The sequence below is a fragment of the Ascaphus truei genome, chromosome 7, assembly GCF_040206685.1.
Source record: "Ascaphus truei isolate aAscTru1 chromosome 7, aAscTru1.hap1, whole genome shotgun sequence".
Taxonomy (NCBI): Eukaryota; Metazoa; Chordata; class Amphibia; order Anura; family Ascaphidae; genus Ascaphus; species Ascaphus truei.
The window spans coordinates 42,905,726-42,925,654 of NC_134489.1; the positions used below are offsets into that span (position 1 = coordinate 42,905,726).

The window sequence follows — 19,929 nt, forward strand, 5'->3', positions numbered from 1 at the left end:
ACTGTGCTCCAGAGGGATACCAGGAAACCAGATCCTCTTTTCCAAGATGCAGCGGACCCTGGAACCCGCCAGAGGGTTCATCCCACGGACACCAACTAAGACCCAGACTGATGTAAAGCCACAATGCCACAGGTTGACTGGGGGGACTGCGACAGAGGGTGACCCACACAAGGTACCTACTCTGTGACCAAAGTCTACTCCACCACGTGTGCATAAGGGGAAAAACAAACAACACGGGGCCTCTGTAAACTCCGCGCCACCCCAGTTTGCGCAGCAGGGCACAGAAGCAAGGCATGGCTAGGCACCTATCCTTTAAACTGACACATAAAATATGTTACATGGAAAATGCACACTAGTGCTTAACAGTGATTTAACCCCTTAACTCCCTGTAGGGAACAGGACTACCAAGGGACAAATTTTAGCATACCCCAAGGGTGCTGCATACACTTCAGTTAGTATATAGTGTCCCACTTTTAAACACTCACTTGTCCTATTGTGGATTATAGTCGCTATCACTGCTAATAATTCAATGTTTCACTTGTTTATACTGAAATTTATGATTATTTTCACTATTGGTGATTGTTTTGCACGTCACATTTCACACTGCGCACATGAACACTCGTATCGCCAAGTGTCCTGCTCTGTCCCGGACACAGCCGGGTCGGATTCTTGAGGCACCCCAGGAGGAACCCAAACCAAAGAGTCCTTTTTGGTTGTTTCCGCCAGGGCCGTGTCCCGCGGCATATCCTCGCTGTGGAACATTCTGTCGTCAATAGAGTCCAAATAGTTCTGGTGGGCCTGTTCCTCCTCCACAGGAGTTAATGTGCCCTCCCAGCAGGGCAGAACTCTACCCCTCACAGAAGCAGACACCTGGGTAAGTTTAACTTGCGTAAGGCGCTCCACAATCACCCCATTCTGTTCTCCCAAACCAGAGCGGGGGCGAGGGTGGTGACCTCATTCACTACTCGGCCCCCGCTAACATACAACAGCGGCCTATCGTTACCTCCTCCAGCAGACCCTGGCTCTGTCTGTACTTGTCTGTCCTTACTTGGAAGGTCACCAACATGGCAACTCCAATGGCTTACCCGGCAGGACAACTCCAGCCCGGTTCCACAGCCATGGACTCCCGCAGACTGGAAACCTGTGACGGACTGCTGCGGCAGCCAGGGTAAGCACGCCCGGCACTCAGCGAGCTAGGAGTCCGCGCGCCCCTGTTTTGTGGGCTTATTGTTGTGTCCTGCTGGTTATGGCCAGATAAGCTTAGGTTTAGTAACCCTTGCTTCCTGCCTGGTGATAACGATCCCTAGTAGTCTAATCAACCCTGACCCCTGACAGGCGCTGACTCTGATAACAAGGACAGGGAGGGTGAGGCTGGGGGAGCCTGGATCCAATCCCGCTGTCAGCTCCTTGCACATGTCACCGTATCTCCCTGTGTCTCAGGTAACAAACATAGATTGTAAGCTCTGCGGGGCAGGGACTCATTGCACCTGCAGCATTCTATGTACAGCGCTGTGTACACTGTGCTATATAAGAAAACAAATAGTCCTACACGTATGCATTGTGTATTGCAGATACTGCACATGCATTGTGTATTGCAGATACTGCACATGCATTGTGTATTGCAGATACTGCACATGCATTGTGTATTGCAGATACTGCACATGCATTGTGTATTGCAGATACTGCACATGCATTGTACCTGGGCTGTCTGGGTCCCCATGCATGGGACAGATCCACGTGTGTTTCTTTTCCCGTGGGACACACGCTGATCCCGGCTGCGGGAGAGAGGGACAAGCAGGTGACAGTTTGGACATGTCAAAATCCAGCATATTTATGTAAAGATGACAATTACAGCTCCTGATTCACATAGACATGAAAGGATCTGTACACATTGACGGTGGCCACATGCTGTTTATTTTGTAATATATACATATTAAACATTTTCCCTGGGGTATGTAAGAGGCTCTGTCCCAGGGCAGAGTCTCACCAGAGAGAGGAGAACAGGAGCAGAGACACCTGGAGAGACTACAAGAGACAGCGCAGAATGGGTGAGAGATCAGGGTACCACAAGCGTGTGACAGCAACAGGAGCCCACCCCCCCAATGCACCCCAAATATACATACACCCACCTACCATTCGCAAAACCCTATTAATACCCCCCACACAGACGGCTAGGGGCAGGAGGGTAGGAGCACATACTGTACACTGCGGTATGTGTATATGGGCAGGGGAATTACAGGTAGTTATGGTATGTGTATATGGGCAGGGGAATTACAGGTAGTTATGGTATGTGTATATGGGCAGGAGAATTACAGGTAGTTTTGGTATGTGTATATGGGCAGGAGAATTACAGGTAGTTATGGTATGTGTATATGGACAGGAGAATTACAGGTAGTTATAGTATGTGTATATGGGCAGGAGAATTACAGGTAGTTTTGGTATGTGTATATGGGCAGGAGAATTACAGGTAGTTATGGTATGTGTATATGGGCAGGGGAATTACAGGTAGTTATGGTATGTGTATATGGGCAGGGGGATTACAGGTAGTTATGGTATGTGTATATGGGCAGGGGGATTACAGGTAGTTATGGTATGTGTATATGGGCAGGTGAATTACAGGTAGTTATGGTATGTGTATATTGGCTGGGGAATTACAGGTAGTTATAGTATGTGTATATGGGCAGGGGAATTACAGGTAGTTATGGTATGTGTATATGGGCAGGGGAATTACAGGTAGTTATGGTATGTGTATATGGGCAGGGGAATTACAGGTAGTTATGGTATGTGTATATGGACAGGGGAATTACAGGTAGTTTTGGTATGTGTATATGGACAGGGGAATTACAAGTCGTTTTGGTATGTGTATATGGGCAGGGAATTACAGGTAATTATGGTATGTGTATATGGGCAGGGGAATTACAGGTAGTTTTGGTATGTGTATATGGGCAGGAGATTTACAGGTAGTTATGGTATGTGTATATGGGCAGGAGAATTACAGGTAGTTATGGTATGTGTATATGGGCAGGGGAATTACAGGTAGTTATGTTATGTGTATATGGGCAGGGGAATTACAGGTAGTTATGGTATGTGTATATGGGAAGGGGAATTACAGGTAGTTTTGGTACAAGACGAGATTTCCTGGAAAATTGAGTTAAGCCATAGTAGAGCTTTTTTCTGTATTATGCAACTTTTTCTATTAATTGGATCTTATTTGGGGAGTAAATGTACCCCTGTGAGTTTCTCTTCGTGCGCCCCCGGCTCTTTATATCATTGTGGGTTAGGGGTGTATTAAATGAACAAGTGGACCTCCTGGTGCTGGCATGTTTCACTGTGTCACTGCACCGCTTTCTGTGATCGTGTCAGTGCAGAGCAGTGTATACCTGCATTTTATCTAACCAATCTGTCAGTCTAGTATACAGAACATGGTCCTTAGTCAGCCCTCCTAGTCCCAGCACTATGACCGAACATCGCTTTACATGTGTTTCTTCCAGAACCATCCCCAGCTCCTGTCCATGTAACGTGATGTCACACCTCCTTATCGTACATATAAAGGACTGCTCCAGTTATTATCAGACATGATTGCATCATCTTACCAACGTTTGTTTGTAGCACCTCAATGCCCCTTGCTGGCGTTTCCCCAGATAACCCCAGACAGCTGTACGGAAATCTAACCACACCTCGCTTCTGTTACTGAAAATACTTTCCTGTGTAACAATGGCCACTGAACATTCTCTGCTGTCAAAATGATTCATGTGCGATCTGTTCTTATACCAATTTATACAGTTATTTAATAACAAAATAATAATAATATATGAATGGCTATCTCAAACATAAACATACATACACATACATACATACATACATACATACATACATACATACATACATACATGTACTGACCCCTTGTGCTTGTTTGATTAAATTCTTTCTAAGTATATATATTACACATACACACACACACACACACACACAAACAAACAAACACACACAGGTAAAGCTTTACTTGGAAGATCAGAATTACAGCCATAGGGCAATTTAACCAAACATTGTAATCTGTGCTCTGGCATCGCTGCGGATACCCAGGGATCTGCCCTGGGGGCTCTGCAATGGGTGTATTCTTTGCAGACACCCCTGGGTGTATCTCAGATTCTGGGCTTACGTTTGTGTCTCTTCTCATTTTTAGCCAAGTGTGGAACATGTGGTCCTGGATACAAGACACCTCTGGATGCCATGAAAGGTAACACTGTGTCCCTGAGTAATGCGACTAATTAATGGGCCTTCACCCAGCAGGGGAACGACAGGGGCTGGAGATGAGATATATTTTTATGTAGGTGTACCAGGGTATGTCCCATAGTACCTCTCTTTCCCCATAGTATATATGTTATACAAGTCCCTACTAAGTTCAGGGCATTAGCAGGTTAATCTGTGGGCTCTTTACCCCGCTTGTGCTCCTCCTTTGATGGACAGGAGTGCGGTGATGACTCATGGCCTGTGTGTAGCCTATCAGGGATAGGTACAGTCCATGGGCCCGCTCCTAATCCCGAGGAAGAGGTAGAGCCAAAATGTATTCAGTCGTGCTCTGGAGAGGAGAAAGTATGGGCTGTCAGACTCTCCCATTGCGAGGATGAGCTGGCCCACCACAGGTGTAGGCCTGGGGAACATCAGACTCATTGCCCCCTACAACCGGGGTATGCATCATCTAGACTAGGGATCGGAAGTCCTCTGGATATGCATTCACTGTATGTAAGAAATGCAGTGGAAGCGCTACAATAAAGCTCCTTGTTCATTACACTCCTGTCTGAGTGTCAGTCCTTGGGCAGGAGGGAGAATAACGCAGTAGTGGGGGCTAATTTCCAGAACACCCTGGAGCCCACTACAGCTGGAGGCACTGAGCACCCAAGAAGAACTTCACTATAAGAACCCAAGCCTGTCCTGGTCTCCACAATACCGCAGACAGCTCAAGATCTCCTGTTCAAAACAGGTAGTGCACCATATACACGTATGATAGGCTGTGCAATCTCCCAGAGGGGGAGGGAACAGTGCTACATATATACACATACATACATACATACATACTAGCTGATATACCCGGCGTTGCCCGGGATGTAAATCCGTAATAGGTAGTATTATATATAAATAGGGGAACAATAGGATGACTATTTGGTGGAAAGGTTGTATAATAATGTTGAAAAGAAACATGGAAGAAAATGTAATACAATGTTGTTTAAAACTGGAAAAGCAGGATATTCAGCGCTCGTGCTGTAGTAAAATGTGGACAATCCCTTTGCAGCACGCGCATGGAGCGTCTCCCCAAAGGCTCCTACTTCAAGGTGGTCCCCCCTAGAGAAGGGGGGATGGCACCCTGAAAAACAAAATAAGAAAGAATGCACAAATGCGCACCAGGGATTAGTTGATGGTAATTTATTAAAAAATACACGAGTACTGAGAGGATCCAACCCCACCTCAGCTACAAATGCTAAACAGCTAAAAACTCAGTATTATTAGAGAGTACCTCCAATGCTACCTAAGCTCTAAGTGGCACAGCAAACAACCACAATAAAATACATGGAAAATATAAAACAAATAAATGCAAATTCTATCTAACGATTTGGAATGAAACCGCCATAGAATAATGAACAACTGGCAAGGGGAGACGGACACTTATACTAAGGCAAAATGCGGGTTCACGGTGACCGCAAAGGATCCGGATCTCGGCACCGTGAAGATGGAACACACCGCTTGTGCCTCTTGCAGGCTCCGTCTCAGCTTGTCAGGAAACACGCGCAGGATGACCTGTCGTGACCTCTACGCGTTTCGCACCACGTGCTTCGTCAGGAGGTCACGTACAACGTCATCCGCGCGCATTTATAGGCGGCACACAGTCAGATGGGACGGCCCCGAAACTGACACCGTTGATATGCCTAATTGTTGCGATCGTAAAAGAAACCTCTTACTCAATACAAATAATAAAGATAAGGTAGATAATAAGCAACTGAGTGTTATACAGCTCATACAAAAGGTACATAAATCGCTCATATATTATAAAACATACCATTCACAACAAAACCCTTATAATAAGGAAAATATATATATATATATGACCTCTAGTATTATGTATATGCCTTAAATTGATACATATAGGCAATAATGGAATTTAAGCAAAACATAATACTGTTATATATATTAAAAAAAAGGGAAGGGGGGGGAAGAAAAAGAAAGAGAAAATGAGTATTCATGTATAAATCTCTAATACAAAATTGAGTTAAAATAAACCCATTAAACATCATCTTAAAAAAGGAGTTAATTCAATCAATTCATTGAAACCAGTAGGATGTCTAGTTAACATTTCATATATCCAAAATTGCTCACGTTTTAATAAATGATTTTCTCTATTTCCCTATCTACTATTAAGTGATACACTTTCAAGTCCCTTGAATATGATACAGCCTGGGTCATTATTGTGCACATCTTTGAAATGTTTTAAAAGGGGAGTGAGAGGCATACCTTTAGCTATTATTTTTGGTATGTTTTTCACATTTCTCAGGTGTTCTAACATACGCATTTTTAGTGGTCTTTTGGTCTTACCAATGTACTGCAAATTGCAGCTACACTGTAAGAAATAGACCACATGCGTCGTTTGACAATTAATAAAACTTTTTATATTGTACACAGTTTTAGTGACACCTGACGTGACTTTTTTCCCTTGACAAACATGTTTACATGCCTTACACTTTCCACATTTATATGTGCCCTTAATTCCCAAGCGTGTTTTAATGTCTCCAGATGCAGTTACTTCTCTGGAGATGTGACTCGGGGCCAACATATGTTTAAGATTAGGTGCACGTTTAAACACTATCCCAGGCTTGTACTTTAATTGGGTGCCCACAATGGGATCTGCTTTAAGTATGCCCCAATGTTTTTGCAGAATTTTTCTAACATTATAGTGCATATCACTAAATTTAGTAATAAAGGCTGGGATTTGATTTTTTCTCTTATCATCCTTTTTATGATGATATTTCATCAAAGATTTCCTTGGAATTTTTTCCAGCTTTTTAAGCGAGGAATTTATTAGATAACTATCATATTCTTTATCAAGGAATCTTTTTTTCAGGAATGAAGATTGTTCTTTAAATTCCTCAGCCTTAGAATCATTTCTCTTCAACCTGAGAAATTGATTGAATGGGATATTTTGGACCCATCTCTTATCATGACAACTAAATGGGTCCAAATACGAGTTAACGTTGGTGGCCTCAAAGTGCGTTTTTGTATGCACAGTACTAGCCTCAATGTAAATCTCTAAATCAAGATAATGAATGTTGACTGTGCTATTTTCACCACTAAATTTTAAATTAAATTCATTCTTATTCAGAAGTGCAACAAAGTCAAGGTAAGAATCCTCTGTCCCTTCCCACACAATAATAATATCATCGATATATCTCCTCCACAGCTTAAGCTGCGGAGGAGTACACCGAAAGATCGCCAAAGACTCCCACTGTCCCATATAAAAAATTTGCAAACGATGGGGCAAATGTTGTGCCCATCGCTGTCCCCAAGATTTGTAACAAATATAAGGAATCAAACAAAAAATAATTGTGACCAAGGATGAACTTAATTGAAGATAAAATAAATTCAACGTGTGTAATGGGTAGTGTTTGTGGTGTCATAAGAAAGTGTCTAATAGCTTCTATTCCTTTTTGGTGGGGGATACTAGTATATAGTGCCTGGACATCTAAAGTGGCTAATCTATCATTTTCTTTCCAAACAAAACCATCTAACATTTGTAAAACCATAGTGGTGTCTTTAAGGTGAACTAATCCCTGGTGCGCATTTGTGCTTTCTTTCTTATTTTGTTTAAAACTGGTTTATTGTAAACACACCACAGTACAATGTATATTTTGGTGACATAAATGATGTAAAATGTGAGGCGTGAGTCCCGCTATAGTGTGAGCGGGTGTGAGGCGGCGGGTGGGTGTTCAGTACGGGTGGCGGGTGGGTAGTGAGTGCTGGCTGTGTGTGGGGATCCCGCTAGGGTGTGAGGCGGCGGGTGTCTGGTGAGTGCAGGCGGCGACTGGTCAGTGATGTCGGTGCGTAGGGGTGTGAGTGTGGCGGGTGTGAGTTTAGGCGGCGGGTGGATGGTGAGTGGGTGCGACGGCTGGTCAGTGATGTCGGTGCGTAGGGGCGGGAGGCGGCAGGCGTGTGTCGGGTAGGTGAGAGGCGGTGGGTGTGTGTCGAGTGGGTGAGAGGTGGCAGGCTGTGGGGCGCAGGGGTGTGAGGCGGAGGGTGGGTGAAAGGCAGAAGCGGAAGACGGGAGGCGGCGTGAGGGGAAGGCAGGGGCGGGGGGTCAGGGGAAGGCAGGGGTGGGGAGAAGGGGGGGTGTCACTGTGTAAGTGTCTGTCACTGTGTGTGTGTGTGTGTCACTGTGTGTGTGAGTGTGTCTGTCACTGTGTGTGTGTGTCTGTCACTGTGTGTGTGTGTCTGTCACTGTGTGTGTGTGTGTGCAGGGCCGCCAACAGCGGGGGGACAAAGGGCACTGGCGTCCCGGGCCCCGTGGGTCAGGGGGGCCCGGCCTGCGTGGCCGTGGCTGTTAATTTAATTTTAAAAAAAAAAACGCGGATCCCAGCACCAGTCCTCCTGTTTGCGGCGCCGGAAGTAAGTGAGCTTCCGGCGTGGGCAGGAGCAGCATCGTGGCGCCGCACAGGTGCCTGCAGCGGGCCCCCCCTCCCCCCCTGGACAATCGCACTACCAGCACCCGGGCCATCCCGCCACAAACCCCACCGCCGCACCGGGCTGTCCCGCCCCCGCAGCACTTCGTCCCGCCACCGCTGCTCCGGGCCGTCCCGCCACCCCCCCCCCCCGCTGCACCGTCCAGACTGCCCCTGCAGTCCCGCCACCCAATGTAGCACCGGGCCCTCCTGCAGTCCTGCCACACACCCCCCCCTCCCTCTCAGCACCGCCACCCGTCGCAGCATTGGGGCCCCCCCCGCAGTCGCCACCACCCCCCTGCAGTCATCGCCCCAAGCACCGCCACCCCCCCCGCAGTCGTCGCCCCCAGCACCGCCAACCCCCCGCGACCCACCGGCACGCTCCCCCTCTGCAGCCACCAAGGTAAGTCTGATATATATATATATATATATATGTATTGGGAGGGTTGGGGTATTTTTATATATGTATTGGGAGGGTTGGGGTATTTTTATATATGTATTGGGGGGTTGGGGTATTTTTATATATGTATTGGGGGGTTGGGGTATTATTATATATGTATTGGGGGGGTTGGGGTATTTTTTTATATGTATTGGGGGGGTTGGGGTATTTTTTTATATGTATTGGCGGGTTGGGGTATTTTTTTATATGTATTGGGGGGTAGGGGTATTTTTATAAATGTATTGGGGGGTTGGGGTATTTTTTTATATGTATTGGGGGGGTTGGGGTATTTTTTTATATGTATGGGGGGGGTTGGGGTATTTTGTATATGTATGTTTTTTTTTTTTTTTATAACTTTGATTTTATTGGGTGAAATACATCTTACATGGTAACACCATCCATTGTCTACAGTGACATCACCGCCTTTAGTACTTTCTTTTTTACATAATTAACCAAAAACTTGACTTACTGGACTTACAAGACGAACCGGGGGACAAGACACACTAACTATGTAGTAGGGAGGGGAGGGGGGGGAAGGGAGGGGGGGGGTGGTAGGGCTCGGAAGGGTGTTCCACCTATCATCTTCCGTTCGGGCGCCGTGCGTGTATTTTAGTGTAGACCTCTTTCTCCGAGAACATTGACCCACTCTCTCCTGCTGTTACCTCTTTGGCTGCCTCTTACACTAGGGGCCTATTCTGCCCTGGATCCCGCTCCTTCTTCGTGTTTTCTGTCTCTATGTTGTCGTGGATCCCTTTCATTACCGGAGAACGCATTTACCGCCTATTATTGCAGGATTGTGGTGATATCTATTCCCGGGATGTCTGTCTGTGCCAGCCAGGGCTCCCAGACTTTTAGAAAATTTGAGCCGGTGTCGTTAACCAAACTCGTCAACTGTTCCATCCGGCAGACAAACCAAATTCTATTTCTAATCTTGGGGATAATTGGAATCTCTGGTTGTTTCCATACTGCTGCAATCTCGCATCTGGTGGCTGTAGCCAGATGTGTGATCAATTTATGTGTGGCATTAGATAGCCCTATGACTCGTCTGCCCAATAGGAACAGCCACGGGTCTAAGGGGATTTCCACTTCTAGCAGTCTCTGAAGCCAATCTTTAATCTCCTCCCAAAGCGGGTTTACCTTCGTACAAGACCACAGCATATGGAATAAGTCCGCTCTCTCTTCGCACTGCTTGGGGCAGAGCGGAGAGTAGCCTTTGACAAATTTAGATAATTTGGCGGGCGTGTAATACCACCTCATCAGGACTTTATATGCGTTCTCCTTTAATGTGGTGCAGATGGAGCTTTTGGCCGCCATCTGCAGGATCTTATCCCAGTCTTCGTCTTCTAATGTCTCTCCCATATCTGCTTCCCACTGTCTCATGTAGGCAAGTTTGGGTTGGTCGTCCGTCTTCGGGCACACTACTTCCCTGTACATTCTAGATGTTAGTCCCCTTGTGTCCGAATCTCTTGAACAGAGCTGCTCAAAATTTGTTCTCCGAGGCCGAGTTGGGGCTTCATTGTAGAAGGCCCTGATCTGGAGGTATCTAAAGAATTCAGTGTTTGGTAAATTGTTCTCCTCTTTAATGTGATCAAATGTTTTTATATGTTGCCTGCCCTCCAGATCTTTTAGGCGGAGATACCCTGCTTGAATCCATTTTGAGAAAGTGGAGCTATCCATACCTGGAGCAAAGTTTGGGTTCCCCCATATGGGAGTCATCAGAGAGTTCAGGGATGTGAGATGGCACTTGAACTTAACCGCGTCCCAGACTTTCAAGGAGTTGACCATGGTCTGCAGCGGAGTCCGCATAACGGCCCGACTTTTTTTGGGCAACCAAATTAGGTTCCTAATATCTATTGGTGTGCAGCATGTTTTTTCTAGCGCTACCCACCTCCGAAGGTTCGGGTCTGTGTGCCACTGCACAATCTGGCTCAATTGGGCTGCTTTGTAGTAGGCGAACAAGCATGGCACCCCCAACCCTCCTCTTAAGGTCGGCCTCCTCAAGATCGCTTTGTTAATTCGTGGGTTTTTCTTATTCCAGATAAACTTTGTTATTAAGGACTGAAGCGAGAGGATATCTTCTTGTATCAGGGGGATCGGGAGGGCCTGAAAAAGGTACAGCACTCGTGGCAGGAGATTCATCCTCACACTATGAATACGGCCTATCCACGAGATACTGTACTCCGCCCATCTCCGGAGATCCTCACGGAGAGTCCGAAACAACCTGGGATAATTTGCTTTATATAAAGCCTTATATTCTTTCGTGATATATACCCCTAAATACTTAATCATAGAGGGTTGCCATTTAAAATTAAAATTGAGTCCAATTAGTTTTTCTACTGGTTTGGGTAAATTTATATTGAGGGCTTCCGATTTGGCCTGATTAATTTTGAACCCAGAAATTTGTTTAAAGGTCCCCAGAATTGAGAAGACATTGGGCAGGGAGGTGAGAGGCTGTGATAATGTCAGGATCACATCATCTGCGTAGAGCGCCACTTTGTGTGACTGCCCTTTTACAGCTATGCCCGTAATATCCGGGTTGTTTCTGATATGTGCCGCCAAGGGTTCCACGCAGAGGGCGAACAACAAAGGGGACAGCGGGCATCCCTGGCATGTGCCACTATTAATTTGAAATTGCTCTGATGGGAATCCCTGGTGTCTCACCCTTGCCGTTGGCCCCTCGTAGAGGGCCATGATGGCCTCCAAGAGGCGTCCCTCAAAGCCAAATGCCCCAAGCGTCCCTCTCAAATAGGGCCAATCGATTCGATCGAAGGCTTTCTCCGCGTCCAGACTTAGTACCATTGACGGGATATTCTGTTTCTGTGCCAAATCCACCAAATCTATTATCCGTCTGGTATTGTCCGCCACTTGCCTTCCTCCGATGAACCCCACCTGATCTGGATGAACTAACCTGGGAAGGACGATACCCACTCTATTAGCTAGTAATTTGGAGAAAATTTTTACATCCGTATTAATCAGCGAGATGGGCCGGTAGCTCTTACAGTCTGCCGGGTCCTTACCAGGTTTATGGATCAGGGAGATTGACGCCTGAAGCATCTGAGCTGGGAACGAGGCCCCGTGTAGTATAGAGTTAAATAGCTTCAATAGATGTGGGGCTAAAATTTTCAGGTATTTTTTATAGTATAAGTTGGAGAAGCCATCTGGGCCGGGCGCTTTGGCAGGCTTAAGTGACTTTACAACTACCGTTAACTCTTCTAAAGAGAAGTCCGTCTGTAACGCTTCTTTCTCCACCCTGCTCAAGGTCGGTAATTTGGCTTCTTTTAAGAATTCCCCGAGATTATCCCTCGTCTTTTGATTGTGTATGACCTTACCCCCATCGTATAGCGTCTCGTAGTAGCTTTTGAACTCTGCCACGATCCGCTTAGGATTAGAAGTAAGCTCACCCCCTTGTGTGCGAATAGTTTGTATATGATAATTCGGAATTTTGTTTTGAAGTCGATTTGCTAATAGGGTGTCCGGCTTGTTCGCTTTCTCAAAATACCTACGTCTGGACCAACTCATCTCCTTTTCTGCCCGGGAGGCCAGTTTTATATTCAACTGCTGTTTGGTTTCTGCCAAAGCACGCAGTGTGTCCTGATTCCTAGATACTTTGTGCGCCTTGGATAGGGTCGCTAGTTTGTCTTGTAGGACTTTTATCTGTTTCTCCTGATCCCTCCGGCGCCTAGCAGCTAGACACATGAGGGAGCCTCTGAGAGTCGCCTTATGGGCTTCCCATAGGGTGGTGTCGGAAGAAACACTCCCCACGTTCTCAGTGAAGAAATCCTTAATCCTCTCACCAATTTCTCTCTGCAAGTTTGGGATTTTTAGTAACAGCTCGTTTAGCCTCCAGTTTGCTCCAGGTCTGTCTAGTAAGTTTAGAGTGCACCGCAGCTCGATAGGTGCATGGTCGGACCACGAAATATCGTGGATCACTGTGTGGGAGACCACTGGGACCAGTCTGTTTGATACTAGGAAGTAGTCCAGCCTGCTGTATCTGTTATGGGGGTGGGAGAAGAAGGTATAATCTCTACTTTGGGGATGCTGTTCTCGCCATATATCTACCAATTGGCAATCCTTCAATCCCTGCGTGATTTGCCGAATATCGAGCTTAGGGGGGAGACTAGCGGCCGTGCACCGGTCTAACTTGGGATTCAGTGTCCTGTTGAAATCGCCCGCTATGATCATGTTTCCCTTGGCTACCTTTTGGAGTTTTCGGAAGAAAAGGGAAAAGAAATCAAAAAGCAGGATTTTCAGCGCTCGTGCTGCAGATGTTTTGATAGGATTAATCCCTGTGCTGCACGTGCATGGAGCGTCTCCCCAGGAGCTCCCACTTCAGAGGTGATCCCCCCTCGAAGGGGGGGAGGACACCCTGAGAAACAGAGAAGAAAATAATGCACAAAAGCGCACAAGGGAAGGAATTAGTATTAATTTATTAAAACAAACACATAAACAGCTGAGGGGATCCAACCCCTCCTCAGCTCAATGGATTAGTTGCCCAGAAATATAAACCATATATAAGGTCTCTAAACATAGAAAAATCTGACACAGTAAACCATACACAACATAAGAAAAAAACACACAATCAATGTAAAAATAAACAGAGAGAGTATTAACAGCCCAAGGAAGTTAAGGTTAAAACTGCCAAAGAGGGCTACAATACTGCTGACAGGGGGAAACGAACACTCACACTGAGGCAGAGAAGGGGGACCTCTGATGACCGTACAGGATCCGGATCACGGCATCAAGGAAGATGGAAACAACCGCCTCTGGAGCCTCAGGCAAGCTCCGTTTCAGCCTCTCAGCAAACACGCGCAGGATGACCTGTCGTGACCTCTACGCGTTTCGCACCACGTGCTTCGTCAGGAGGTCACCACTGACGAAGCACGTGGTGCGAAACGCGTAGAGGTCACGACAGGTCATCCTGCGCGTGTTTGCTGAGAGGCTGAAACGGAGCTTGCCTGAGGCTCCAGAGGCGGTTGTTTCCATCTTCCTTGATGCCGTGATCCGGATCCTGTACGGTCATCAGAGGTCCCCCTTCTCTGCCTCAGTGTGAGTGTTCGTTTCCCCCTGTCAGCAGTATTGTAGCCCTCTTTGGCAGTTTTAACCTTAACTTCCTTGGGCTGTTAATACTCTCTCTGTTTATTTTTACATTGATTGTGTGTTTTTTTCTTATGTTGTGTATGGTTTACTGTGTCAGATTTTTCTATGTTTAGAGACCTTATATATGGTTTATATTTCTGGAAAAGAAATCAGTTGATGTTTCACAGGGTGCGTATACTGATGCTAATGTAAGCGGTTTCCCGTGGATTGATCCCACCAGAATTAGAAATCTGCCCTCTTTATCTGCCACCTTTTTCTCAACTGTGAAATCTATCCTATTGTGTATGGCTATCGCTACCCCTATCTTTTTCACTTGGGCGGATGCCAAATGTACTACCCGGAAATCTTTGTCTAAAAATTTTGGGTAGCTGTCCCTAGAAAAGTGTGTCTCTTGGAGAAAGAGGAGGTCGGCTTTGAGACGTTTGTAATCCCTGAGAGCTAGCTTGCGCTTCGCCGGACCGTTAAACCCCTTAACGTTGTGAGAGATACACCGGACCTCGTTATTCATAGTACTTTATTTGTGACCTGATTCTGTCGGTGTCTTCCTGAGCCATTCTGAGTCCTCTAGATGGCGTGGGGATCCCGATCCCTGTCTCTTTTAATCCGTCGCCGCCTTTCTTCTGCGCCCTGCCAGGGGAGTAGGGTATGTGGTGGGGGAAAGTGGTACAGAGGGAAAACACATCAGGGGGGACAACGAGAAGACAACAACACAAATACATGTAAACAAACAGAACCATGGTATCGGCTCTAGGACTTCCCTGTCCCACAGCCCATCCCATTGCCTTTAATAAACACACAAACAGTACCCTGGAGGTCCCAGAGGGCCCCAGGGTAAATGCCCGGAAGTAAATCATTCCATCTGGAAACTCCTCCCTCCCTGTCCAGCACCATAGTCCCTCTTGCGGACCATGGGATTCCGGGACTTTAACAGGGGCGCGGGCTGGGCCCCACTCCCTGTCGTGGAAGCACATGCCTGCGGGCAGGGTTGGTGACAGACTCCCGACCACCCGCCGGCTACTGCTAAACATCCTCGCGCAGCCACCTCCTCCCCCAACTGGGTCTGATTTCAGGCGACCCTTAAATCCCTTAACCTACATGTCTAGTTGTGTCTATTAGTATCTAAGCCTAACTGCCGTGCTCTGGCCTGATTGTAAAGTCTGGGGACGCACGGAGCCGAACCCCCCCCCGCACCCCTGGACCTCCTTCTATTCTGCTTGTGGCCCCCCCTGCTTCCTCCACTGGCCTGTCCTCTCCCTTGCTTACCTCTGCCTAGGTGGCCGCTAGATTCCATCTTCCTGCCTTGTGTACTAGGCCTCCCTCTCCTTCACCCCTCCCCCCCCCCTGCTTCCTGGGTATCTCGCACTCTTGTCGCGCCCTTCCCACTCTGTTCTGGGGCTGCTCCGGTGTCCTCCCTGCCCGGCACTCCTTCCCGCAGATTAGCTGCCTCCCCTCCGTGTCCACTGGGCGGCCGTACCCCTCTCCGGCAGTGGAGCTCGCGTGCCTCCGCCGGGGGGAGCCGGGACCCGGCCCGTGACGCACTTCCGGTGGGACAGCCCCTCCGCCGGAGCCTGTCGGGCGACGCAGCAGTGGGTCGGCAGATGGGGGCCAGACGAGGGCGGAGACGGTCACAGCCGGGAGCGGGCGCACTCTGCCTACGCTGCCTGTGACTACAACACAGCCGCCGCCATGATGCTTGCCGCGCTGAGAGACGGGTATCCGGGACTCCGCGGCGCCGCCGGAACCTGTCAAGTGACGCAGCAGTGGGTTGGCAGATGGGGGCCGGACGAGGGCGGAGACAGTCGCAGCCGGAGGCGGGCGCACTCTGATCATCAGTCTGTCCCGCCAAACCAGCAGCCGCCATGATACTTGCCGCGCTTTCTCTCCTTCTTTGCCAGGTAAGGCTAGTAACGCCATTTTGGGGGGTTTTCTTCACCATTGCAGGGTTTGTTGCAGGTGGGTGTATTCACTCCCTCTGGTCTCCTTGGGCACCTTCTGAGGTCGAGGTGGGCCTTAGAGCAGCATTCATCAGTGGGGGTACAATTAGCAACTTAACATGGAACTTATATAACTTGAACTGTGATTTGCGGCGTCTTGTATGATGTTACTAAGCGTCTGTATCCGCTCTGTCTTTGCGCCGCTCCGCTGTTTTGGGCACTTTTTCCCATTCCGCCGGGCGCGGGGGACGCGCCTCCGGGGTCCCCGGGCCTGTGGTTGCAGCTGTTATGCCCAGCTTTTTGAGGAATGCGGCCCCCTCTGAGTGGTGTTTAATGGTGTGGGAGCGGCCGTTTCTTATCACCACCAGGGCGAAAGGGAAAGCCCAGCGATAGCGGACGTCTGCGTCACGTAGGGCTCTTGTGATGGGGAATAGCGTCCTCCGCCTCGCCAGGGTAAGAGGGGAGAGATCCTGGAAAATCGCCATGGTGATTCCCTCATAGGTTACCGCCGGCATAGCCCGTGTAATCTTACAGATCTCCTCCTTTGTTCTGTAATGGTGCAGGCGGAGGATCACGTCCCGGGGAGGGTTGTTGGGCATTGGGCGCGAACGCAGGGCGCGATGGCAGCGATCCATTGTTAGCTCAGCCTCCGTTTTGCCTGGCAATATGCTGCTCATCCACCTATTGAGCAGGGCCTCGGGATCTAGGATCTCCTCGGGTATCCCCCGTATGCGCAGGTTATTGCGCCTGTCGCGATTCTCGCTGTCCTCTTGCCTGTCCTCGAGCTCCGCTACTCTGCGCTCCAGGTCCCCCATCCGTGTATTTGTTTCCCGATGGCACCGGGAGCTTTCCTCCATTTTTTCTTCAAGCTCGTTCGTGCGGGTGCCAATCTGTAGCATGTCTTTGCGGAGACTCTCCACTTCCCCCCTGAAGAACGACTTTAAATCTACTAGCAACCGAGCAATTTCTTTCTTTATTATCCCTGTCTGTTCTGTCCCCTCCATCTCTGGTGCCGAGTCTGAGTCTGTGCCTGCAGGCATCTCCTCTGGCCTTGCTTTGCTTCCCCCTGTGAAGTATGATCGCACGTCCGTTTTTCGTTTATTTTTCTGCCTTGTTGTGGCCATAATTCCTCAAAAGTGATATGTGACTGTTCCGCAGAGGTTCACACTCGTGGTGCTATTCTTGAAACTAGGGTAACTGCGCCGAGAATGTCTTTTATTAGCTAATTTGTGCCGGTGGGTATTGGAGCTGCTGCACTACACTTCCATCCACATACCCGTAGCCACGCCTCCTTCATATGTATGTTTTTTTATGTATATATATATATATATATATAGGGGGAAAAGGAGAAACAACGGCGCAAAGAACTAAGCTGGCACTTCACTTGCGTCTCACGATCTCACGGTCTTAGTTCCGCATTCGTCACTTCCGGAATTGCGTCACAGAACAACCAGCAATCTAAACTTATACCCCCAGTCTTTTTATGCTCAATTTTTATTGTATAGTTAACAGTTCTTTGCGCCGTTGTTTCCCCTTTTCCCCCTATATATATATGCTATTGTGTGTAGCATAACTTCAGGCAGCAACTTACAGAAAAAAGGGTGGTGTGAATAGCGCTAAAAGACTAGAGTGAAATGCATAAAAATGATATAACAATAAACAATATAAAGGGTGTGTAGTAATGCACCCAAACCTATTACATATAGGGCAAGGCTGCCAGATAAAACTAACCCAAAACACAGTTAGTGCAAGAACAAAAAACAACAATACAAACCGGCGCCTTAAAGTCCAATTAGGAACAAATGTGGAGTCCAAGAATTGTGACAATGTCCAATAGAGGAGAGTCCAATCTTTAACTTCAGGCTCCACAGCAGGGATTTACATACGTGATGCAAAAGAGAAAAGAAAAACAATCATAGTGCAACAATGTTAAATGCAAACAGATAGGACTTACAAGACAAGACAAACACAAAACAATGACAAGTAGGCTGACAAATAATAAAGGAGTATATTTAATGAACAACTAAAAAACGCCAGGAGCAGATATCGGATCCGGTTTGTAAAACCGGAATCCTACTTACAAGACATCCAATGTAAACAAGCAGGGATCACGGTGATTAAACTCCGGCAGCAGCTGCTGATAGACTCGTGGCAATCAGGGGAAGCTCCGATCACTTCCTAGGTTCTGCGTCCGGATGTGCGTCACCATAGGTTGGTCTCCGGTTCTCCTGGTGCCAGCTGCCACTCCGTTTCCGGAAGTGCATCACTGGGGGCGAGACAAATGTCCGAAACTCCCTTCTCCCGCTTGTGTATCTGAACAAGCTCCTGTAGTGCTCTGCTCCAATGCAATTACTCTCTTCCAACTGCCCAACGCGTTTCGTGCGCATGCGCACTTCATCAGGGGTTGATTGGACACAGCACATGAAGTCATTATATACTAACAGGATAGACACCATTGGATGAAAAATAAAATAAATAAAAGCCAATCAAATGACGCTATGCCTTCCTTGATTGGTCTAAACCTCTGTCAGTCATGTACTGTGTAAAACACACAGCCTACCTAACACACTATACAAAAACAATAATACAAACACTAACACATTTAACAAACAAAAAATGCACTATTTAACTCTCAATAGGATATGCTATGAAATCATACAATGCTCAAATGTTAAAACCTATCATAAAGTATAACAGCGCAACATTCCATATTGTATATAAAATGTACATAAATACGCACACAAGTGGAGGGATAGAAATTCAATGACATGCTGGGTGTAAGTCTCATTAAAAATGCTTATGAGAGTTAAAAATAAATATAAATAATCTATCAGTTTATTAATGTATTTTAAAAAGTTTTATTTTAAAAAGTTTTATTTAAAAAAATATTATTTTAAAAAGACACCTAGTTCATGTAGTTGGTAATGGGGTAAATGACACACTGTCAGGTTCGCTCTCAGACTCTATTTCTGAGAACACATGATATTTGTTGTTTGCAAGAATAGCTTCATGTTTAGATGCTATCTGCGCATCGTATAATTCGCATAATTCATCGTGACACAGTGTGTCATTTACCCCATTACCAACTCAGGGAGGTAAAACAAGTTTTTCTTTTTTAGAATGTAGAAAGGAACGGGAGCACATTTTTCCACAGGTAGAAGTAATCAAACCGCACCTAGATCCTCAGCCCCCCATGAATTACAAAAAAAGAAAAAGCGCACCAGGGGAAGAAGAGGAGGTGCTAATAGAAATAAATTAGTTAATAAGAAAGCTTATCAGAATATTTTTAATATTAGTCAACATTCACTCACTTGTGTAGAGAAAAAAGTGTTAGGTAAAGGTCTCACATTTGCACCAATATGTGGCCCGAATAGTTTTAATCTTCACATAGATGTCCATAAATTTGCGCGCAAATTGGCACTTAAAAAATATTTTATGAAAGATGCCATTTCCAACCAGACGGATCAGAAATCCAGTGACATCGAGCCTAGTACTATACAATCAAAAAAATTTAAACCTAAGTCCACTTTTTATCCGAAATTTGCTCAAGGTCATCTGGTAAACTCATTTGTTGAAGTAGTCACTCGAGAACTGGAGGAATCCAGTAGAGTATATAAAATTCGCAGAGACAATATGGATATACAAGAGAAAACAGCATTACAGCAATTGGTAGACAATAAATCGATTGTAATAAAACCTGCTGATAAAGGGGGGGTATAGTGGTGATGGATACTCAATACTGTTTACAAGAATCAAT

General features: G+C 46.7%; 1 protein-coding gene across 3 annotated transcripts in view; it reads left to right on the plus strand.

Moving 5' to 3' along the window:
- Nucleotides 1-1,905: 1,905 nt before the first annotated feature.
- The window catches only part of LOC142499123 (methanethiol oxidase-like), a 52,039-nt gene continuing 34,015 nt past the window's right edge, over nucleotides 1,906-19,929 (plus strand). For 2 of the 3 annotated variants that reach the window (XM_075608053.1, XM_075608054.1), the window contains exons 1-2: nucleotides 1,906-2,048; nucleotides 4,184-4,237. In XM_075608053.1, the coding sequence (XP_075464168.1) occupies nucleotides 2,045-2,048; nucleotides 4,184-4,237 (58 nt within the window). In that variant the 5' untranslated portion in view covers nucleotides 1,906-2,044. The remainder of the gene's footprint in view (nucleotides 2,049-4,183; nucleotides 4,238-19,929) is intronic. The other variant, XM_075608056.1, reaches the window with a different exon arrangement.